This window comes from Cinclus cinclus, chromosome 4 (assembly GCF_963662255.1).
Source record: "Cinclus cinclus chromosome 4, bCinCin1.1, whole genome shotgun sequence".
NCBI classification, from domain to species: Eukaryota; Metazoa; Chordata; class Aves; order Passeriformes; family Cinclidae; genus Cinclus; species Cinclus cinclus.
Genome location: NC_085049.1, coordinates 66,182,842 through 66,207,086, shown reverse-complemented (window position 1 = coordinate 66,207,086; position 24,245 = coordinate 66,182,842). Strand labels below are relative to the sequence as shown.

At 54.9% G+C, this 24,245-nt stretch overlaps 1 protein-coding gene across 1 annotated transcript in view; it reads right to left on the bottom strand.

Moving 5' to 3' along the window:
* Positions 1 to 2,675: 2,675 nt before the first annotated feature.
* The window catches only part of SHANK3 (SH3 and multiple ankyrin repeat domains 3), a 136,229-nt gene continuing 114,659 nt past the window's right edge, over positions 2,676 to 24,245 (bottom strand). Inside the window, exons 27-28 of the mRNA XM_062492568.1 lie at positions 16,925 to 19,250; positions 2,676 to 3,222 (exon numbers count right to left, since the gene is read on the bottom strand). Coding sequence (XP_062348552.1) covers positions 2,676 to 3,222; positions 16,925 to 19,250 — 2,873 coding nt within the window. The remainder of the gene's footprint in view (positions 3,223 to 16,924; positions 19,251 to 24,245) is intronic.

The following is a 24,245-nucleotide window of genomic DNA, read 5'->3' as shown; positions in this document are numbered from 1 at the left end:
CCTGCAGGAAGGTGACCGTGGGGGTGACTGGCACAGAGGATTTTGGGGGGCGACGGTGACACTTGGTGACACAGCAGGCTGGCAGGGCAGGTTTGGGGACACAGGCGCTGGCTTGGCGAGTGGGGACACGGCTGAGGGGCAGGACCTGAGCTCGACATTCCTGCCCTGGATCCCTGGGACTGGGGACACCCGGTGGGTGCGGTGGCACCCACGGTGGCGCAGGTGAGGGGTCAGGCAGGTGTCTGGGCTCACTGAGCCCGGCATTCCTGGGATTTTTTTCTGCCGGGATATTTTTTCCCTGGGATTTTTTCTCCCGGGATTTTTTTTTTTTTTCCGGCTGGTCGCTCACCGGGCCGGCTCCGGGCCCTTCCCCATTCCCGGCTGGGACAGCGGGATGGCAGCTGGGAATGGGGATAGGCCACACACCCCCGGTGGCTTCCGGAGAAATCCGGGTGTCGCCATGTGGGTAAGGGCTTGGGGACAAGGAGATGGCACCGAGGACCCTCCTGGGGACATCGCGGTGCCTGGCACAGGGCAGAGGACATCTCAGGGACATCCCTGGGACATCCTGGGGACGGCCCAGGGATATCCTGGGAACATTCTGGTGATATCCCGGGGATATCCTGGGGACATTGCATTGCCCTGGCATAGGGCAGGGGATATCCCGGGGATATCCTGGAGACATCCCAGGGACATCCCGGTAACCCGGGCCCTTTTCCCCGGCAAGGTGGGGAAGGTTCAGAGATGGTTGAGGGTCAGGACGAAGCTCCCTGTCCTCCCCTCTTAGCACCAGAAGAGTTTTTGTTTTTAATGCCTTCCTGGGGGCCTCGGCTTTTGGGACCACCGAGCCCTCCCCTCCCGGCCAGCCGGGCACATCCTGGCCACCTCCAGCCCAGGGGACAAGCGGGTGCCACTGGGGACAATCCTGACAATCCTGTCCCCACGGCAACCACCGGTCCTGGGACCCCCAAAATTGGGGACACAACCCTTGGGGACCTCCGTGCTGTGTGCCTGGAAGACTCGGTGTGTCCCAAAACACAGGTTTTGTTTTTTCTTGTTTTTGTGATTGTCTGAATCTTTACAGATCCAGAGCGTCTGAAAGGAGCAGGGTTTTTTTTTTTGTTTGTTTTTTCTTTTTTTTTTTGGGGGGGGGGTGGATTTTGGGGGTTTTTGTCTGTGTTTAAAAAGACTTTTTCACATTCATTCAGTCACTTAAAAACTCCCACGAGCCACGGGCGTCCCGGGAGCATCTCCTCCAGTCCAGAGATAGGAAATTTTTTTTTTTTTTTTAGGAAAACCCTAACAAAAATCAGGTGGCTATAGCTCTGGAGATATAGATATATAGATATTCTCTCTTTCCAAATATAGAGCTGCTTAAAAAGATGCAAAACAAGGGATGAGCAGGATTTTTTTTGGGGAAGAGGTGTGTGTGGGGGGAGGGGGGGAAGGATCCTGTAATTCGTTATCTCATGGGGTTTATCAACTCCTCTCTAGATAAATGCATGGAGATTAAATAATTTCCCATCAACGCTTCCCCCCTTTGGAAAAAAAAACAAGACCCCAAGATCAGAGGAAATCAAACCTTTCCCACCCCCACCCCCTCCCCTCAAAACGTTGGCAAAGCGTTTTTTTTCTTTTTCTTTTTTTTTTTTTTGCTGCGGGAATTTGTCCCCCCCCTCCCAGCCTCCCGACATTCCCAAACATGCTTCGATCCATGCGCTCCTCGCTCCCTCTCACCCGGCCGGGGCAGCAGCTGAGAGTCTGGGGGGTTCCGGATGGCGGCGGGGGGCTCTTCTGGCACGGCCTGGCACGGCTTGGGGTGGCACGGCCGCTGCTGGAACCTTCCCGGCCCTTTCTTCTTTGTTTTTTTCCTTCTTCCCTTTTTTTCCTTTTTTTTCTTCCTTTCTCCAGGAGCACCGCCGGGATGGCCCTGCTGGAGCCGCTGCCTCCAAGCCCTGCGGGGATACGTGGGGCCACCTTGGGGGAGGACACCTGGGGCCACCTCCAGGTAGGGACACCTGGGTGGGACACCTCCAGGCAGGGACACCTGGGGGCGGGGGGAAGGACCTGGGGTCACCTGTGACCCTGCCAGGGGCACCTGGAGGGATGTCAGGACCTTGGGCCACTTCCCGGCAGGGACACCTGGGGCTTGTCAGGATCTTGGGCCACCTCTGAGCCTGGCAGGGCCACCCGGGAGGTGCCACCTCCGCAGGTGCCACCATCCTGCTCTCGCCACACCGCCAGCGGCTGGGGCAGCTCGGGGGGTTCCACGTCGTGGCTGTCCCCGAGGTGCCACCACCGCGGCGCACCCCTGCCTGTCCCCGCGGCCAGCCCCGGCCCGGTGCCACCCCCGGGCAGGGCACACGGAGCGATTTACAGGGCAGACTCCCTGGGAGAACGGGAACGAGGAGGAATTTCATGCAACATTCCTGGTCCGGAGGCGGCGCGGGACCGGGGCTGGAGCGGGCGGGAGCCTTTGCGGGGAGGGGAGGGGAGGGGAGGGGAGGGGAGGGGAGGGGAGGGGAGGGGAGGGGAGGGGAGGGGAGGGGAGGGGAGGGGAGGAGAGGAGAGGCTCCACGCCCTCAGTGCAGTGCTCGGAGAAGGAGGAGAATCCAAGTGGGTTTTCTTGGCTTGGGAATAACGCCCCGCCCTTCCCACGGCGGCTCCGGACGCGGTCAGCTGTCCACCAGCTGCTTGAGCGCCCGCTCGATGTTCATGCGGTGACCTACACGGGTCACCCCTAACTCCACAAAGTCCTCCTTGGTCAGGGCGGGCAGGTGCGTGCCCTCGATCTCGTGGTCCTCAAACTTATCCCGGTGCTCCACCAGGTTGATGCTCTCCAGCCAGTCCCCCACGTCGTACTTGTTCCACAGGTGCAGCGGCTTCTGCATGAAGGGCCGCGGCGGGTGCAGCGTGTGCAGCGGTGGCCCCGGCGAGGGCGACGGCGACGGCGAGCGGCTGCGGGCGCTGACGCTCCGGACCACGAAGCGAACTTCCTTGGGCTCGTGGGGGATGGACAGGCTGGAGGATTTGAGGATGGTGGGGGGCGTCAGGCCATAGGGCCGGACGGTGCTGAGGGGCTCGGGCCGCTCCAGCGCCGCGGGTTTGACAGGGCTGGGAGTGCGGCGGGTGACGGGGTAGCGGCTGCCAGGCCGCACGGTGAAGGTGGTGCCGGAGCTGCGCTGGGAAATGGTGCTGAGTTCTCCTAAACTACTGAAAAGTCTGCGGAGAGAGCGGGAAAATGGGAAAAGAAGAGAGAGAGAGAGAGAGAGAGAGAGAGAGAGAGGAGAGGGAAGGGGTGAGGCCAGGTCTGGGAATGGGAACATGAATCCAGCGGGAAGGCTGGGGTTGGGGTTGGGACAATTTGGGACACGGCTTGGGTGGGATATCCCAGTGGGGATGTCCCGAAGATTCCAGCAGTGCTGCCAGGGTGGGGATTCCCAGCCCGTCCTGCCCTCCTGGCATGGCTCTGAGCCCCCTCCAAATGTCCCCAGCCCTGGGGACAAGGACCCTGTGCCTTATCCTGCCCCATGCCCCTCCCCACCCCGTGCTGATCCTGGTCCTACATGGAATGGGAGCGAGCCAGTGGAGAAAAGTCGGGATAAGAGGGAACCTTCCGGCATTTTCCCAGGATGAGAGGACCCTCTGGACACCACTGGTGATGGTCACCTGGTAGTCAGGGGTAGCCGGGCTGGTGTCCCCTTGGCACTGGGATGTGTGGGACCCCCTGGCTGTGCCACCGTGGGAATCTTGGATGGGGACACAGCTCCTCACACTGGTGCTGTCCCCTTGGCATTGTCCCTGTGGAACGGGCAGGGAATGGGAAAGGAAACGGATCTGACACCCAGATGAATCCTAGAAAATCAGAGCCCCCTGCTCTGGAGCCAGCTGGGAGAGCTGGGAATGTTCTCCTGGAGAAGGGAAGGGTCCAGGGAGAACTTCCAGCATGTTCCAGGGCCTCAAGGGGCTCCAGGAGAGCTGGAATTTGGGAAAGGCATGGAGGGACAAGAGCCAGGGAATGGCTTCCCACTGGGAAAGGTGAGATTGGGGTGGGAATTTGGAAAGGAATTCCTGGCTGGGAGGGTGGGATGCCTGGGCTGGAATTCCAAGAGCAGCTGTGGCTGCTCCTGGATCCCTGGAAGTGTCCAAGGAAAGGTTGGAACAGCCTGGGATGGTGGGAGGTGTCCCTGGATGGGTTTTGAGGTCCCATCCCATCCCATCCCATCCCATCCCATCCCACTTGTCCTCAGAACTATCCCATAAAATTCCTGCATCCTGGTGCCTCAGTTTCCCTGCCCCTCCCTTGCTCGGCTTCCCATCTCAGATCCTGGAAAACCAGGACACTCTGGAATGCTGCTGGAATCCAGCACTGCCTCGAATGCCACCTCCTAGTTTTGGCAATGTTGATGAGCTCCAAGGATCCCATAAATCCATGGCTCCAAAGGGATGAGTTGAACGTGGCTGAAGATCTGCAGGATGAGCCACATTCCTGATGTTGCTGTTTCTGAGCCACATTTCTGACAATTTCTGTTTTTGAGCCATGTTCCTGATAATTCCCATTTTTGAGCCATGTTCCTGACAATTCCAGTTTTTGAGCCACAGTGCAAATAATTCCTGTTTATGAGCCTTGTTCCTGAAAATTCCCATTTTTGATCCGCATTCCTGATAATTCCCATTTTTCTGCTCTCCTGGCACACCAGAGCAGGAATCATATTCGGGAAGCTCTGACAGGGAATTGTGGGGCCCTGGCTGTGTCCCACCTGGATCTGGGATCTACGAGAGAAACTACCGGATCTGCTGGAAAACCCTGCGAGAGGCAGCTGGGAAGGAGCAGCCACAGAAAATCCAAAGGATCCAGGTGTTTCTGCCAAGACTGTGGATGCACCAATGTGGCTGAAATCCTGTTTGGAATTCCAGGCTTCCCATTTTTTTGCATGGAGCCACAGCTGGATCCCATCCCTGCCCTGGATTCCTGGATTCCCGGATCCTTCCTCTCCAGCCAGGAATCCCAACCAACTCCAGCATCTCCGGATCTGAGCTCATTCCTTAAGGAGCATCCCACATTTTGGGGTGCTGCTCTCAGGGAGCTTTTCCAGGATTTTAGGAACCCTACGGGATCATCTGTTTTCTCTCAAGGCAATCGTGAATCCATGTGAGGCCAGAGGTCCGTTTCTCATTCCCGGGCTCTTTTCCAGGCAGCTCCAAGGGATGGCATTCCCGGTGCTCCAGGTTTCACCAGGAGGTGGGATGGGGCAGCTCCTCCAGTGGGTTCCGATCCCACAAATCCCACTTGGGGCACCTTCCGAGCCCGGATCCTTCCTGGGATTGCTGGGATCGTTCCTGAGAATTCTGGGATTGTTCCTGGGATTGTTCCTAGGATTATTTATATTGTTCTTGGGATTGCTGGGATCCTTCCTGGGATTGTTTGGATCACTCCCTGTTCCTTGGTGAGGGTTCCGTGCTGCTGCTCTGGTGTTCCGTGGTGGCCCTCAAATTCTTGGGATTGTCTCCGGTGATTCCCATTGTGGCTTCCAAAGGGGCTGTGTCCACACCCATCTTCCTCTGACCTTCATATGGACTTTCTCCCAGACTTCCTATGGATCTTCCCAACCCTCCTGTGGATCTTCCTCCAGATTTTCTTCCAGTCTTCCCACATATATTTTCCCAATCTTCCTATGGATCTTCCTGACCTTCCTATGGACATTTTTCCAACCTTCCTATGGATATTCTCCTGACTTTCTCATGGATCTTCCTCTGACCTCCTACAAATCTTCCCTGACCTTCCTGTAGATTTTTCTCTGACCTTCCAATGGAGTTTTTCCCAACCTTCCTAAGGATCTTTATCCAACCTTCCTGTGGCTCTTCCTCTGAGATCTTCCTTCCAATGCATCCTATGGATCTTCTTTCCATTCTATGGAACTTTCGACAATGCTGAGCCCAAACAGAACTTGAACCCTGATCCTAACCCTGATCCCAACCATAGCCCTGATGCCGATGTTGATCCTAACCCTGATCCCAACCCTGATCCCAAACTTGACCTTAATCCTGATCCTAATTCAGAGGTGATCCTGAGCCTGATCCTAACCCTGGTCTGGATCCCGATCCCAATCCTAATCCTTATCTTGATTCAGATCCTGATCCCAACCTGAACTCTGATCCTGACCCTAATCTCAAGCCTGATCCTGATCCCGATCCCAATCCTCATCCTAACCCTGCCCCTGGTTTCTCCTGGGAGCTGGACTGGGATACTGGGAACTGGACCGGGATACTGGGAACTGGACCAGGATACTGGGAACTGGATAGGGATACCTGGAGCTGGGCAGGGATACTGGGAACTAGACAGGGATACTGGGAACTAGACAGGGATACTGGGAGCTGGACAGGGATTCCAGGCAAGGATCAAACACTGTCCAAAGTTTTCCTGATTCAAATCACTCTAGTGGATGGGACATGGCCATCCCAAAAGATTCAGGATCAGGTGTGGGAGCAGGACACAAAATTCCTGCTGTCCTGAACCCAGTAGCTGCAGGATGGGCCCTGGGATGAGCCCTGGGATGAACCTTGGGAAGAACCTCAGGACGAACCTTGGGATGAGCCCTGGAAGGAACCTTGGGAAGAACCTTTGGATGACCCCAGGGATAAACCCTGGTATGATCCACAGGATGATCCAACACAGGGGACAGAGACCCCCAGATATCCAAATTTCCCTTACACCAGTGCCAGGATTAAGGGAATGAATCCATGGCTGGATCCAATGGAATGAGCCCCCCACAGCTGTGAAAAGCCTCTGGAATGACCCCGCTCTGGGTGTTCCTGGAAAGATCCGGAGCAGGTAGGGCTCTTCTGAGCATCCCACACCTCTGCCCCACCCAGGAGCAGAGCAAATCCCTGGGAATGGCATCCAGCAGCTGTTGGGAAAGTGGGAATGCAGCCCCTGGCATTCCCGGAGTGTCGGGATCCGACGCTGCTCTCCCGGGATGGGGCCACGGCCTCGGGAATTCAGCTCTTGGCAGAAAAGGACAAGGAAAAATCAACCGGGAACAGCTCCGGGAGCTGGGACACAGATGGAGCCGGAGCTCCACACATGGAACGAGACACAAGGACGGGACACGGGGACAACACGGAGGAAGCACAACCAGGAGCCCAGAGCTGGCCATGCATGCTGGGAAATTCCCAAGGGGAATTGGAGATTCCCATGCATCCAAATCCCATGGATCCCCCCACACCTAATCCCATGGATTGCCCCTTCCAGCCCAATGGACCTGGAGTGGGAATGGCTTTTCCTGGGATCCTGCTGCTGTCCCAGCCTGGGGGATCCTTCCAGCACAGGAAGGGATCCCAGAAGCTCTGGAAGCCACTGGGATATCCTGGAATCACTGCTGGGAGAAGATGGGGAAAATCCCTGGATCCTGATTTTCCTGCTGTGGCCTCAGGTGACTTCCCTGCAGGACTGGGATGGAGCAGGATTCCAGGAGCTCCCACCTCTGTCTCATGGAATTTTTGCTCCAGAGGGGGACCTGGGATTCCCCCCACCCTGGAGAATCATGGATGGATCCTCGTGTATCCATGGCTGTATCCATGGTTTGCCAGGATGCGAATGGGGATGCTCCACCCTTGCTTTCCCAGTGTCCTTCCCAGGGTTTTTTCCACCTTTCCTGGAGTCTCTTCCACCATTCCTGGGGTCCTTTCCCTCTTCCTGAGGTCTTTCTCACCTTTCCTGGTGTCTCTCCTACCTTTCCTGGTGTCTTTTCCACTTTTTCTGGGATATTTTTCTGCTTCCTGGGGTGTCTTCTACCTTTCCTGGTGTCCATCCCTACCCTTCCTGTGGTCTTTTCCCACTTCCTGTGGTCTTTCCCACCCTTTTTGGGATCCTCTCCCACTCCCTGGGGTCTTTCCTACTTTTCCTGGGGTCCTTTTACCCTTCCTGGGATCTCCCTCACCTTTCCTGGGATCTCTCTCACCCTTCCTGAGATACTTTCCCACTTCCTGTGGTCTTTTCCCACTTCCTGGTGTCTCTCACACCTTTCCTGGTGTCTTTCCCACCTTTTTTGGAATTCTTTCCCACTTCCTGTGGTCTTTTTCCATTTTGTGGGGTCTCTCCCACCTTTCCTGGTGTCATTCCCACCTTCCTGGGACCTTTTCCATCCTTCTGGGCTCTTTCCCACCTTTCTTGAAATTTCTCCCACTCTTCCTTGGACCTTTTCCACCGTTCCTGGGACCCTTCCCAGACCTCTCCCAACCCCCATCCCAATCCCTTGGGGATCCCGACGGGAATTTCCTCAGCGGGAACACCTCAGCGGGAAGAGCTGGACACGCCACCACAGCACAGGGACAGGGCCATGCTCCCGAAGGGACACGCACATCCTGGTGCTGGCGCTTCTCCCGCTGCCTCCCAAAAAACCTCGGGAATACCGGCAGGAGTGGGGCCACACCAGGGAAGGGGAAGAAGACAGGTGAGAAATGGGACATTCCCGGTGGGATGGAGCTATGGAATGGGAACGTGCTCACTTACACAACTCGCCCACCCTCCGGAGGCCAGAGGCGGATCTAGGACAGAGCAGCGGGACATGCACATGGAAGCAGGAAAAGAGGCAATGAGAGAAATGTTAGCTCCGGTCCGGGAAGCGCCACACGGAAAAGAAGCCACCGGACGTCAATCCCCAGGGATTTGGGGCCGGGAGAACCGCGGGAATCCGGCCTTGGGTGTCACGGTGTTCCCTGAGTGGAGACCCCCAGTTGGGTTTGGGGAGGTGGGGGTGGGAATTGGGAATGGGGAAATGGAGGGGATGGGAACTTGGGGGGGAATCGGGATGGTTCCTGTGGGATGGGTGAAGGCATGGCTGACTGGGAATGGGGCGGTTGGAATTACATGGATTCAGCCAAAGCCTGGAGGGTTGGACAGCGACAGAGCTGCTGGGAGGGCTGGGAAAAGAGGGAACAGAGGGAAGGGATTTGGGAAGGAACAGGGATTTGGGGAGGAACAGGGATTTGGGGAGGAACAGGGATTTGGGAAAGTCAGGGAAATGGGAATTGCAGGGATTTAGGAAGGAAAGGGATTTAGGAAAGGCAGGGATTTGGGAAGGAGAGGAACTTGGGAAAGGCAGGGATTCGGGAAAGGAAGGAAACAACAAATGCATGAGAAAAATGCCCCACAGCCAAAACAACACCGAGCAGCTGACACAAAATTCCCAAGTTTTTCCATGTCCCCCTGGGGCTGGTGACAGTGATGGTGCCATCGGCAACCCCCAAAGGCCACGGGATGTTCCCAGGGATTCGGTGCTTCCTGGAGGGAATAACCTGTGGAAGTTCCCTGAGATCCCTCGGCTTTGCTGTCGGGAGGTAGGGAACAGCCTCATCCCACCTGGATAAGGACCAGGAGCTTCCAGGTTTGGAATGGTGGCTCCAAAAGCCCCAAAAATCCTGGATTATTCCCAATTTTATCCCTTTCTGCAGTGGAACAGGCAGGAAATGCCAGAGCTGTGCCAGGAGTGGGGACACCTCAGGAATGCCAAAAGTTGGGAGCTGCCATTGGAGCAGAGCCTGGGAACACTTGGGAGTGTGGATTTGGGAATTTTTGGGAAGGATGCATGGTTATCCCTTGGGAAAAGCATCCCAAGGGGACCACGCCGGAGTAGGGACGGAGAGGAGACCCAAAGGGGTCTCAGGCTCCAGATGGGATTTGTCCGGAGTATTTTTGGGATTGGGATTTATGCGCGAGCTCTGTCCTGAGCACAGACAGTCCGGAGCAATCCCAATGTCCGGGAAGCTCCAGCAGGGAGTTCTGGCAGGGTCAGGGATGTTGTAAGTAAAATTCCTTTTTTTCCTTCTCTGATCCTGGCAAGAAAAGGGAATTCAGGGCTGGAATCCATAGGAAAATTCCCAACTCCTTGATTGTTGCCCCTGGGCCTTCCCAAGCCAATCTCTTCCCATGAGGATGCTGCCAAACTTTTGGCACTCCCTCCTTCATTGAACTCCACCTGGAATGGATCCCTCTGGATTTCTCCAAGGAAAAACCCCTTCCCCCATGATCTCCACCTCAAGGAAAAGGTGACAAATCCCTGTTTGATGGGAACATCCCGAGCCAGGCACACTTTCCACTCTTCCCACTTGGAGGCTCCTTCAGGACCTGGCGTTCATCCCATGGAGCTCCAACCACCCCTCAGTGCTCTTCCCAAATTTCCCAAAAAGCCCAAGTCCTGTTTCCTTGGGATGAAGATGATGGGTGATGCTGGGATGGGAGAAGCCAGCGGAGCAGTGACGCGGGGGACACGGTGACACGGGGACAGGACACGTGCTGGAACCCTGTCTCCTTGTAGGCATCAAACCTTTCCCAGATCCTGAGGGATCACCTGGGATCCAGGACTGGGGGGGATCCTCTCAGTGCAACCCTAACCCTAACCCCTTCCCCCCCAGAATTCCCAGTTTTCTACAGCTCAACCTTGCTGAGCTCTCCCAAGGCTCTGCTGGTCGGAAAGGTCCCCAGCCTCAGCCTGATGTCCTTTGAAAACCTGGGAAAATTCCATGGAAACCCAGAGGGGAGGGGATCCAGGAGATCCCACTGTGCCTGGGGAACCCTGGAGAAGCCTCTTCCCATGGGAAGCGGAATCCATGGAGCCCTGGGGGTGAGAGGGTGGAGAATGCAGGTGTTGTGGCCATCAGTGACGTGGCCACTTCCATCCCAATCCTGGAACCTCCATCCCAATCAATCCTGAAACCTCTATCCCAATCAATCCTGGAATCTCCATCCCAATCCCAGAACCTCAATCCCAGTCCTAGAACCTCCATCCCAATCCTGGAACCTCAATCCCAATTCTGGAACCTCCATCTCTATCCTGGAACCTCCATCCCAATCAATCCTGTAACATCAATCCCAATCAATCCTAGAACCTCCATCCCAATCAATCCTGGAACGTCAATCCCAATCAGTCCTAGAACCTCCATCCCAATCCTGGCAGCTCATTCCCAATCCTGGAACCTCCATCCTAACCAATCCTGGAACCTCAATCCTAATCCTGGAACCTCCATCCCAATCAGTCCTGGCCACTTCATTCCCAAACTTGGCCACCTCCTTCCCAATCCTGGTCATCTCCATCTCAGTCCTGGCCACTTCCTCCTCCAACCTGGCCACCTCCTTCCTAATCCTGGCTACCTCCATCCCAAACGTGGTCACCTTCTCTCCAAACCTGGCCACCTGCTCCTCAATCCTGGCCACCTCCTCTTCAAATGGGGCTACCTCCTCCTCCTCAGCCCTAGCCACTCCATCCCAATCCTCATCTAGCCAAACTTGGCCACCTTGTCCCTAAACTTGGCCACCTGCCCCTCAATCCTGGCCCCCTCCATCCCAATTCTGGCCACTTCCTTCCCTAGCCTGGCCAACTCTTCCTCAATCCTGGCCACATCCATCCCAATCCTGCCCACTCCTTCCCAATCCTCATCACCTCTTCCCAAACTCGGCCACCTCTTCCCAAACCTGGCCACCTCCTTGTCAGTCCTGGCCACCTTCTCTCCAAAAGTGGCCACCTCATCTCCACCCTTCCCTGCCACACAAACTCCCTCTATTCCTACCCTCCCTTGCCCAGTGATTCCAATCCCCTTTTTCCTTCCCTCCCCACAGCCAATTCCCTTGATTTTCACCCCAAATCCCTGCTTCCCATGGGAATTTCCCTGGGAAAGCTCCTTCCCCCTCCCCTGCCCCCCGCCAAGCCTACAAGGAAACAGGGAGTGCTTTTCCAAGCTTTTGCTGGGATGTGACACCACTTCTGGGACACGGAATTCATTTAGGATTGGAGAAAAAGAGTCAGCTTTACCCTAAAAGGAACTCAAACCCCAAAGGGCTCAAGTTTCTTCTCCTTCTCCCTCAGATCTGTGGGAATACAAAGGAATTCATGGAACTACAGAGCAGCACCAGAAACACTCCCTTTGGAAGCTCAAATTCTGCTTCCCAGGAGCCTTTTGAGCTTAAAGAGAAACAAAGGAATGAGCAAAGACACACAAAAATAAACCCCTTGGAAAAGTTTCCCTCAGATCCAGAGCTCCAAACTGGGATGCTTGGGATGCTCCTGGGAGTCACTGGAAACCAGGACCTTTGGCCAAAGCCCTACCTCACCTGGAGCCCCAAACCAGGGTATTTGTGATGTTCCTGGGAGTCCCCAGAAGCCAGAATGCCTTGGAAAAGCTTCCTCGAGTCCAGATCCAGAGCCCCAAACTGGGATATTTGGGATACTCATTAGGAATCACTGGGACCTCCTGGAAAATCTTCCCTGAGCTTGGAGCCAGAGCCCCAAACTCAATATTTGGGATTCTCCTGAGGAATCACTGGGAGTTCGTGGCAAAGCTTCCCTGAGCTTGAAACTGAAGCCCCAGTGGGACAACTGGGATGCTCCTGCAAGTTCCCAGGAGCCAGAACCCCTTGGAAAAGCTCCCCTGAGTCCAGATCTGGACCCCCAAACTTGATATTCGGGATCCTCCTTGGGAATCTCTAGGACCCCTTGGCAAAGCTTCCTTGAGCTCGGATCTGGAGCCCCAAACTTGACATTTGGGATTCTCTGGGGGAATTACCCAAATCCCTTGGAAAATCTTCCCTGAGCTTGGATCTGAAGCCCAAAGCTGGTACTTTTGGGGTCTTCCTGGGAGTCCCCAGGTCCCTTTGGAAAAGTTCCCCCTGGCCCGGCTCCAGAATCCCAAAACCTTAGAACTCTCCTGGAAGCTGCCTTGGAGATTTATCATTGCCATGGAAAACTCCTGGAAAAGCTGGAAATCTGTGGCTGGGATTTAACTGGAAAAACCCTTGGGATGGGCAAAGCTCCCACAGTTCTGGACTTGGAGCCTCCTTCCAAATTCCAGAGGAAAACACAAAATACAAAATTGACCTGGACAAATCCTGGGCTCTCCACATCCCAAATTCCTGGGAATTAAATTGCGATCGGCTTGTTTCGATTGGCTGGAAAACACAAAGCATCTGGGTCAGGGTTTTTGGGATGTTTGGTATGCTCCCGGTGAGTCCCAGAGGTTGGGAAGATGGATCCAATCGGGATTACGGATGGTGGGAGTCTGGCAGGGCTGCGTGGGGCATGGGACAAGGGGATGGAATGCGGTGGGAATTCTGCAGGAATGTTGCCTGGAGCGCTGGAGCAGTGAATCTGGAGCCGGAGCTGGCTCTGGGAATGGAATGTGGCTCCCAAAATCCTGGGAATGGCTGTGTCCCCAATGACACACACACACCTGTCATGGTCACCGTCAGCTTTATTGGGGACACAGATGTCACACATGGAATGCGCTCAGCCTCGCGCGGCTTCCGGCAGCCGGCGTGGCTTTGGCACATCCCGAGCCTCTCCCATGGCTCAGCAGGGTTTTCCAGGATCCTGAGTTTTTCCAGGATCCCGCCACTGCTCCCAGGAATCCCAGACAGGAATTCCAGCCAGGGCAGGGTGGGTTCTGCTTCCAGGGAGCAAGAGAGAATCACCTCGAGGTGAAGCTGGATTTTGGGAAAATTCCTTCTCAGAAAGTTGATGAGGAGTTGGAATGGGATGCCCAGGGAATGGGGGAATCCCTGTTCCTGGTGGGACAAAAAGCTGTGTGGATGTGGCACTTGGGGAACACGGGGCAGTGCTGGGAATGGCTGGATTCGGTGGGATCAGAGGTATTCTCCAACCTCAACAATTCCAGGGTTTTGGGTTAAACATGAAGAAGCTGCTCTTGGACATGGCCACCAAGGGCCACCACGGATAAAGGGAACTGTCCCCTTGCTCCACTGCCATTGTCACCGTCCCAGGTGTACCTGGTCCCAGGATTGTCACCGCCAGTGACCTGAGCTGTGACCTGACGTTCCCAGTGTCAGAATTCCTCGGGCTCTTTCCCAGGCCCTCGGCTCAAAGGTCCTTCCGTGGATGCCCGGCTTGGGAGGAGACAGAGCCGGAGTTAGAGAGAGGGAAAAAGTCATGGACTGGGGCTTCCTGGGCTTCCCAGGGAGCATTCCCAAAGGGATTGATCAGGAAAAGGTGCAGGGGACTGTTCTGGAGCAGGGAATTCCCTGAGATTGCATGGAATTGCTGGGAATTCAGAAGGAATGTGAGGAGGGAGGAATTTCAGTGTGATTCCTGACTGGCAGCTGCTCCGCCAATCCTATGGATCCAGAGCTGCTGGAAGGGCTGGGAGGGATCAGGTGTGGGAACATCAGAGTTCCCATCCTGTGGGATTCCAGGCCACCTCAGTGTCCCCATTCCCAGATTCCGGGACACCTCATTGTCCCCTTTGGGGGTTCTGGGACACCTCAGTGTCACCATTCCCAGACTCCAGAACACCTCAATGTCCCCATTTGGGAACTCTGGGCCACCTCAATGTCTCCATTTCCAGATTCCAGGTCACCTCTCTGTCCCTGTTCCTCATGGGATTCCAAGACCCCTCAGTGTCCTTTTGGAAATTCCAGGTCACCTCAGAGTCCCCATCCCTGCAGAATTCCAGGCCACTTCCCTGTTCCCATCCCTGTGGGATTTCAGGCCACCTCTGGCTCGCAGCAGCTCTTGAGGGACATTCAGGTGACACTTCCTTTCTCTGGACAATTCCAGAGTCTGGAGAATGTGTCCCACTCTGGGTCACCCCTCTTACCTAACCCTGCTCCCATTATTCCCTGAATTCACAGCAATTCCATTAAAAAATAACAACAACAAAAAAACCAAACCAAACCAAACCAAAACAAAACAAAAACAAAACAAAAAAAAAAGCCAACTACCAGAAGAACTCGGACACAGTGGGAGAGCGGCCGCCATCATTAAAAATTCTGTTCACCACCAAACTTTCCAGGAAATGTTTCAAGCCTTTGACATCCCAAAACTCTGGAGATGAAAGGTAACATGACTTTCCCAAAAGGGAAAAAACTGGGAATGTGGGACTCTGTGGGATGGCTGCAAAGGCTGGATTCTGCTAGGCGGGAGCAAGGACGGGATGTGCAGGAAAACAGGAGGCTCCAGGGGCCACATGAGGGGTGCACAGATCCCTGGGAATTGCAGGAATTGTAGGGCAGGCAGGAAGAGAGGATGGAGAAGGGGTGATTCTTGAATTTGGTGAAATTGCTCCGGGGGAAAGCTGGAGAGATTGGATGGACACGGATGGAAGGGATGGGGACATGGAAAGGGACATTCCAATGTCACCGGGAGCTGGAGGATTCCCAGCAGGGAACCCCAAAGCAGAGTGGAATCCTGGGAGGGCTTGTAAAAGCCCAGAATTCCCAAATTTCTGGTGCTGTTGGAGATGGACACAGCCCTGATTCCAGAGGATCCCTGAACACCCTTGGTTCGGAATGAGGGAAGGGACCTCAGGTGACACCCGGCTCCGCAAGGAATGACACCCTGGGGCATGGAGAGAGCCCCAGTTCTACTCCCATTATTTCCAGTTTGGATCTGCTGGGATAGGCCAGAGTGATGCGCCAGGACACTCTGTCCCCAAGGCCACCACCTGAAATGCCCCATGCTGTGCCAGTGCCGTGTGCAGGGAGCAGCCATGGCTGGGATGGTTTAGTTGGAAAAGCTTTTCCCATGGGAATAGCTGCCCCTGATCCAGAGGTCCTGGCACCCACAGATGACACTGGGTGACACCAGCTCATGGTGGCCCTGGGGGGCCACACCTGGAAGGGCAGGACAAAACTTGGGATTTTGGGTTCCTTCCTGCTGGGATTTAATATTCCTAAGCTTTTTAAGGATCTGGGCTCTGAATTGGAATGTTTGGGATTGCTTTAGGGTCGGGTGGCAGAACCAGGGTTGGGTTGATGCCACCACGTCCTGTCCAGGGAGAACCACGGGCCACGGGCCACCATGGGCCACCCTCCTGAGTAGGACAGCACCTGGAGACCCTCAGAAATTGAAAAGCTCTGGAAAAACCCATCCTTAGTGCTTGGCCAGGAGCGAACACAGAGGGGGTGACCCAGGACTAAACATTGTTACCACAGCATTGGCACTGTCACCACAGCATTGTCATTGTCACCACAGCATCATCACTGTCACCTCAGCACTGTCACCACAGCATTGTCATTGTCACCTCAGCAAGACCCTTGTCAGCACAACATCGTCATTGTCACCATAGCATCCTCATTGTCACTACAGCATTGCCACCACAACATTGTCATTGTCACCACAACAACCCCACTGTCAGCACTGCATTGCCATCACAGCATCATTGTTGTCACCACATCGTCATTGTCACCATGGCATTGTCACTGTCACCACAGCCTTGTCACTGTCACCTCAGCATCCCTATTGTCAGCACAGCATCGTCATTGTCACCATGGCATTCCCATTGTCACCACAGCATTGTCATTGTCACCACATCATCATTGTCATCACAGCACTGTCACCACAGCATCCCCATCCCCATTGTCACCACATCATCACTGTCACCTCAGCATTACCGGTGTCACTACAGCATTGCCACTGCCATCACATTGTCACTGTCAATACAGCATTCCTGTTGTCACCACCACATTGTCATTGTCACTACATCGTCATACACCATCTTCTCTGTCACCTCAGCATCTCCATTGTCACCACAGCATCATCACTGTCACCTCAGCACCGTCACCACAGCATTGTCATTGTCACCTCAGCAAGACCATTGTCAGCACATCGTCATTGTCATCATAGCATCCCCATTGTCACTACAGCATTGCCACCACAACATTGTCATTGTCACCACAGCATCCCCACCGTCAGCACAGCATGGCCATTGTCACCACAGCCCTCTCACACAGGCAGGGGAGGACACGGAACCATGGCAAAGGTGGAGCAGGGGGAGCAGCTAGAACCACGACGTGCCGGGCGCCCAGCCCACATCTCCCACAGATATCCCGGCCCCTCCACCGAGCTCCTGCAGCTCCAAGATGTCCCTCAAAGCCACATCCACCTTGTCCCCAACCCCGGTCGCGCTCGGCTCTTACCGTGCGGCCACCACCGGCGACTTCTTGCCGGGATCCAGGGTGGAGCCGGCCGGTTCCTCACCCAAGGAGCGTGTGTCCTTGTTGAGCTGCTGGAGGCGGGAGCTCAGCTCACTGATCACAGTTGGTTTGTCCTCTTCGGCCCCGTGGCTGGGCCTGCTCTCCATGGGGTCCCCCCATAGCTTGGACCTTCTCTGAAAGAGGTAGCGTGGCCGGGCCGTGCTGGTGGCTGCCAGCGTGGCCGCGTGGTGCTGGGAGATGAGCTCGCTGTCCGAAGACTGCTTCAAAAGTGGGTCCCTGAAAGTAACTGGCCCCTTGCTGAGCTGGGACTTGAGTTTGGGCTTTGGAGGCACTGGTGGCTTCTCGAGTAGAAAAGTTTGGCCGTCGGCGAAGGACGTGTAGGTGTCGGTGGGCTCGCCGCTCTCCGAGGACAGTGTGGACATGCTGGAGACCGTGGAGATGGTGCTTGTGGTCTCCAGGTGGTGATCGCTGGAGCTTCTGGTGTCCACCTCTTCCACTCCCGAGTCCGCCGCTGACTCTGGGGCCGCGGGGGCATCCGAGGGCTTCCCTGAGGGTGTCGCGCCGGGGGGAGAAGGTGCTACTGCTGCCACTGGCAGGGATGGCGCGCTGGGCGCGGCCAGGTGGCTCACAGGGGTGCCGGGGGTGGTCACCAGCACCCCGTTGGCAAATTCATCTGGGGGTGGCACCAGCCCGATCTTGGCCAGCTCTTCGCGGGTTTCCTCATCGCTGGAGGACAGCTGGGCCGGCGGGAGGGTGACCGTGTAGGGCTCCACCTCTTCCTCCGAGCTGCCCTGGCCCAGCGCCTTCTCCGAGGCCGGGCTGGCCGATGGCTTCCCCACGGGGCTGGGCTGGGGCTCAGCCTTGGGGGACTCGGCTGGTTCTGCGCAGACCTCGGGCACGGCCGGGCTCTCCTCTTTGATCTCCAGGCCGATCTCGTCTTGACCATTACTGGTGGCGTGGACCATGATGAGGCCAGCGGTCTTCTGCTGCGATGTGTCCACGATGCTGATGATCATGGACTTCTTGTCCTCAGGTTTCTTCTCCTCCTTGCCCGGAGGCTCCGCTCGCACCTCGGGCTCCTTCCGCAGGGTGGTTGGAGTCCCCCAGGGGCTCTTGGTGGGGGTCAGAGCACCGGCGTCAGCCGCCATCACCACCTTCCCTCCGGGGGAGTAGGCGGGGGACACCAAGCTCTCCAAGTCCCCCCTGTCCGGTTCTTTGGTTTGGATGTCCACAAAAAGGGGCGCGGCTCTGTCCGAGTCGGGGCTGTGGATCGGGGTGGGCGACCGGGATGGGACTTGAGTGGACAGCGCCCGTTCCCTTGCGGCCAGCGCCAGCGCCAGGGGCGAGTTGGGATCCAGGGGCTTTCCTGTCAGGGGGTGGATGAAGGTCGAGGAGGAGCTGCTGATTAATGGCTTTAAAGCTGACACAGGGGACGGCAGGAGGACATCCCGGCTGCCCAGGAGCCGCTCATCGATGGAGCGCGACTGCTGCAGCGATGGCATCTCGCTGCCACCCGGTGCCGGCCCCTCGATGGCTCCCACCGACAGGAACACCGTGGATTTCCTCCGCTCATCCAGCCGCCGGTCCCGGTCCTTCATGACGCCAGTGGCGATGGCGGTGGCGAAGGGGAGGCCGGCGGCTTCCACCTGAGTGATGCCGGGGTGGTGCTGGTATTCCAGGCGGTGGCTCCGGCGCGTGGGGGACGGCTCCCGGGAGGAATAGCCGCCAGTGATGGCCAAGGCCGCCCGTTCCTGGGCATCCTCCACCTGGAGCTGCTTGACCAGGGGACTCTTCTTCCTCTGTGGCTTGGTGGGGGCGAAGAGGCTGACATTGAACTGGCCCATGTTGGCATAGGGGTTGTCAATGACCCGGCCCTTCCTCTTGAGCTTCTCTGGAGGCGTCACCGCTGGGCCGGGCCGTGGGATCTCTGTGGGTTCCACGGGGAGGTGGGAGGAATCCTGGAGGATTATCATGGAACGGGCCCTCTTCTGCCTCTCAGGGTAGGGCATGGAGCCCCGGGCCTGGTCGTACATCTCGGCCGCGCTCAGCACCTGTGGCAGCCCATGGAGTTTGGCTTCCAAGCCTGGCTTGAAGCTGGAGCGGATGGTGTCGTAGGCCCGGCCCGGCGGTGGTGGTGGTGAGAAGGACGGAGGGGGTCCAGTGTCGAAATAATAGGGGGAGGGGGGTGGGGGAGGGGCGGTCTGAGGGGGAGGGGGGATCCCGTGGCCTTCCCGGACTGTGTCCGTCATGGAGGTGCTCCGTGGGAACTTCCCATCCAGCAAGGATGCGGCCAGTTTCTCGTCTTCCCCTGGAAAGCAAGTGGAACAATGGAATCAGGGATGAGTTCCTTGACTTCTCAAGGAACACAGCAGAGTCAGGGATGAGTTCCCTGTCTTTCCAAGGAAAACAGTGGAATCAGGGATGAGTTCCTTGTCTTCCCAAGGAACACAAGGAGAGAAGTGGAGCCAAGGAGAAGCTTTACATCTCCACAAGGAAAGCAAGAAAAACAATGGAATCAGGGATGAGTTCCTTGTCTCCCCTTGGAAAACAAGGAGAGAAGTGGAGCCAAAGAGAAGTTTCACATCTCCACATGGAAAGCAAGGGAACAGGGGAGTCAGGGATGAGTTCCTTGTCTTCCCAAGGAAAATAATGGAGTCAGGGAGAAGTTTCTTGTCTTTCCCTGGAAAACAAGGAAAACAGTGGAATCAGGGAAGAGTTTCTTGTTTTCCCAAGGCAAATAATGGAGTTGGGGATGAGTTCCTTGTCTCCAGCTGGAAAAGGAGAGAAATTGAATCAGGGATGAATTTGTTGTCTCCACATGGAAAACAAGGAAAAGAGCAAAGGCAGGGATGAGTTTTTTTTCTCTCCACATTGAAAACAAGGAAAACAGTGGAATCAGGAAAGAGTTCCTTGTTTTCCCAAGGAAACTAATGGAGTTAGGGATGAGTTCCTTGTCTCCAGCTGGAAAATAAGAGAAATTGAATCAGGGATGAATTTGTTGTTTCCACATGGAAAACAAGGAAAAGAGCAAAGGCAGGGATGAGGTTTTTTCTCCCCACATGGAAAACAAGGGAAACAACGGATTCAGGGATGAGTTCCTTGTCTCCATATAGAAAACAAGGAAAAGAGCAAAGTCAGGGAGAAGTTTCTTGTCTTTCCTTGGAAAACAAGGAGAACTAAAGTCAGGGATGATTTTTTTTATCTCCATCTGGAAAACAAGGAAAACAATGGAATCAGGGACGAATGTCTTGCCTTCCCAAAGAAAACAAGGAGAGAAGTAAAGTCAGGGAATGAGTTCCTTGTCTCCACCTGGAAAACAAGAAGTGGAGCCAAGGAGAAGTTTCACATCTCCACATGGAAAACAAGGGAAACAATAGAATCAGGGACAAGTTCCTTGTCTCCAGCTAGAAAACAAGTTGAGAAATTGAGTCAGGGATGAATTCCTTGTTTCCACATGGATAACAAGTAAAAGAGTGGAGTCAGGGAGAAGTTTCTTGTCTTTCCCTGGAAAACAAGGGAAACAATGGAATCAGGGATGAGTTCCTTGTCTTCCCAAGGAACACAGGGGATTCAGGGATGAATTCCTTGTCTCCACCTTGAAAACGAGGAAAGCAGTGAAGACGACATTCCCAGAGGATTCCCAGAGTGCGGCAAACTGGGAAGTGGCCGGGGTTGTTCCTCCCATCCCACTCTGTTCCCAGGACTTTTCCTCTTTCCAAACCTCACTTCCAGCAGAAGCTCCGAGACTGGAGGAACCAGCCAGAATTCCCAGAAGGTCTGTGGCTGCCCCTGCATCCCTGGAAATGTCCAAAGCCAGGTTGGAGCACCCTGGGATTGTGGGAGGTGTCCCATGGAAAGGCTGGGAATGGGATGAGCTTTGAGGTGACCCCAATCCAAACCATTCCAAGATTCCACAAGAGCCTCCCCACAGCCACATTCCTATGGGATCAACTCCCCCGGGAGTTGTTCCCACCCTTTCCTGAGCATCATCCTCCGGTGATGGAAGTGCTGCCACCGCCAACGTGCCAGACATCCAAGTGCCACCGGCACGGGCGTGGCTCCCGTCACACTTTCCGCTTTCCCTAGGGGTGACATCTGTTCCCGAGTGCCAGACTGAGCCCGGCAGGGTCTAGCAGGAATTTCTGCTTTTTCACGGAATACTCAGAGACACTGCAAGGATTTGGATGGAAAAGCAGGAAAAATATTAGGTCTGGATTGGGATGATTTAAAGGCTTTCCCAACCCTAGGCATTCCATGATTCTGAAATCCATTCACGCCACAATTTCCTCCCTCCATTCTTAGCTCCAGCCTCATTCCCAAGCCCGATCCGCTGTGCTCACCCCTCCTTTGGGAAAATTCCTCCTTCCCAATCTCTTCTCTGCTCTTTCCAAGCTTTCAAACCGCTCCGGAGAGGATTTGTTTTTTCCTGTTCTTTTTTTTTTGGCCTCTGGAGCTTTTCCTTTATGGAAAATGCTCTTCCAGTGGCACTGAAAGGCTCTGGCAGCTCCGCCCGGAATCCGTCAGCGATTCCACCCGAGGCAGAATCCAATGGGGACAAAAGGGAGGAATTTAGCACTGAAATTCCATCCCATGCTGTTGGTCGTGCTGGAAACTGGGCTATTTTTGGGAATTGGGTATGTGCAGTGGGAATAAAGAACCAGCAGTACGGAACAGGTTCAAAGGGAGCCTGGACAAAGCCATGGAAAATGTGCCTTTTCCAAGCTTTTTTGAGATCCCAGAGCTGAGGCCAGCAGGGGGAATTCGGGAGGATGATACCATCCTTGCCCTTTTTACCTTGGGAATCTGGGATCCTGCTCCAGATGGAGCCATGGAATGTTCTGGGAGCAGCAGGAAGATTCCCAAAACAGCCCTAGTCCTGCCTTTCTCAAGATTTCTTGGAATGGCTAGGAGGTGCCACTGGGATATTTGGGAAGCTCAGAGCTTCATCCCTGGGCCTGGAATGCAGGACATGGAATATGCATGCTCATCCTGGGAATGTGGTGTCCTGCTAAGCTAGGGCGGGAGTTCCAGTGGGAAAGTGGGATCTTCCCTCCGGAATGTCCTCAGTGTGGCTGCCAGATCAGGGGTGACATTGGGACACTCAGACCTTGGATCCAGTCCTTGGATCCAGCTCCCCTTCATTTTTCCCTAAATGAGGAGGGGACACCATGGAAAACCTCATCCAAGGAATTGCCAAAGGTAGGGAATATTATGGAAAACCAAATACCAGGAAATGCCAAGGGCAGAGCCACCATGGAAAAATCACATCCAAGGAATTATAAAATGCAGGGAATACTATGGAAAACCATATCCAAGGAATTGCCAAATGTAGGGAAAACTATGGGAAACACATCCAAGGAATTGCCAAATGCAGGGAATACCATGGAAAAACCACATCCAAGGAATTGCCAAATGTAGAGAAAGCTATGGAAAATCAAACCCAAGGAATTGCCGAATGTAGGGAAAATGATGGAAAAACCACATCCAAGGAATTTCCAAGTGAAGGGACATGGGAAATCCACATGTCAAAAGTAAGGAACACTATGGAGAGCCAAATCCAAGGAATTGCCAAAAATAGGAAATATCATGGAAAAACCACATGCAAGGAACTCCGATGTTCTGGGAAAATGATGGGAAACCATATCCAGGGAATTGCCAAGTGGAACGGACACTACGGAAAACCACATCCTAGGAATTCTATGTTCATTCCCAGCCAGCATTCCAGGCCTGGAGCAGCTCCCTGTGGCAGCAGCTGAGCCACAGCCACGGGATCATTCCTGGATCATCCCTCGGTTTTCCAGCCCTTCCTGGGAGGAGTCACCTCGGGTGACACCTTGGCAGCGGCTCTGCTCCCAGATCCTGGAACTGCTCCCTGGATCTGGGCAGGATTCCCTGGAAAAGGGAGCTCAGAGCCACCATGAAATGGGAGGAACCATTGGAGATGACTTTGGGAGTGTTCCTCAGGGACGTGTCTGGCTGGATCAGGAATATCTCCACGGAAGGAGATTCCACAGCCTCCACAATTAAGAGGTTTTTCCCATGGAAAAATCATGGAATGGTTTAGGTGGGAAGGGACCTCAAATCCCAATCCCATTCCAAGGCCAGGGACACCTTCATAGTCCCAGGGTGCTCCAACCTTTCCTTGGACACTCCCAGGGATCCAGGGGCAACCATGGCTTCTCTGGGAATTCTGGGACATCACCGTGATCAAATTCTGGAGCTTGGGAATAAAGAATCCAGAGGAAGCCACTAGCAAGGACCAACTCCCAGCATCTGGAGTGACTTCCCTGAAATGGGAATAACAATCCTGGTGTAGCCTGGCAACCCCCAGAGCCATTCCGGGCGCGCTCCATGGAATTAATCTCCAAGGAAAACACAAAGCCTCACCAAGGCTCCCAGGGCCTGTTGCCATAACAGCCCAAATCTCTGGAAAACCTAACTCCATGCATTCCTTAGGGATGGATAAGGATCCCGCTGGAGCGCTGCTTCCCAAGGCTGGGATGAGGGAGCAGATCACAAAAAAACACCTGGAGCAGGAGGGTGCAAATTCAGGAGTGGGAAGGGGGAGGGAATCTGCATCCTGTGGAGCCCAGGAATGGGAATCTGCATCCTCTGGAGCCCAGGAATAGGAAACTCCATCATGTGAGCCCAGGTCTGGGAATCTCCATGTTTTGGCATCCAGGAATGGGAATCTGTCCTGTCATGTCCAGGGAGGGGAATTTCCATCATTTAGTACCCAGGGATGGGAATTTCCATCCTTTGGTGCCCAGGTCTGGGAATATTTGTCCTATTGTATCCAGGGATGGGAATCTCCAATTTTTGGTGTCCAGGGATGGGGATCTCCATCCTCTGGCACCCAGGATCGGCCCAGAATTCCCAGAGCAGTTGTGACTGCCCCTGGATCCCTGGAAGTGCCCAAGGCCAGGCTGGAGCACCCTGGGATAGTGGAGATGTCCTTATTCTTGGAATTTGGGAATCTCTACGATCCTTCCCACCTAAACCATTCCAGGATTCCATTCCTGATATCACTTTAACACCAGGACACTTCCCAGCCCCCCTAATATTCCCGATGGTCCCGAGGAGTCACAGATCCCTCCCACCCCTCCAAAACCAGTGGCTCCACCCTCTGGAATTCTCTCTGGGATCCATGGCAGTTCCGCAGTCTCCGGAGCATTTTTAACTCTGCTGCCGGAGCAGATGGCGCTGGCAGAAATCTTGGAAGTCTGACAAGAATTGTCTTCCCTCCCCTTTCCCCCACTCCTTCCCATTTTCCTCCAAATATTCCTCCCATCCCGCATTTTTT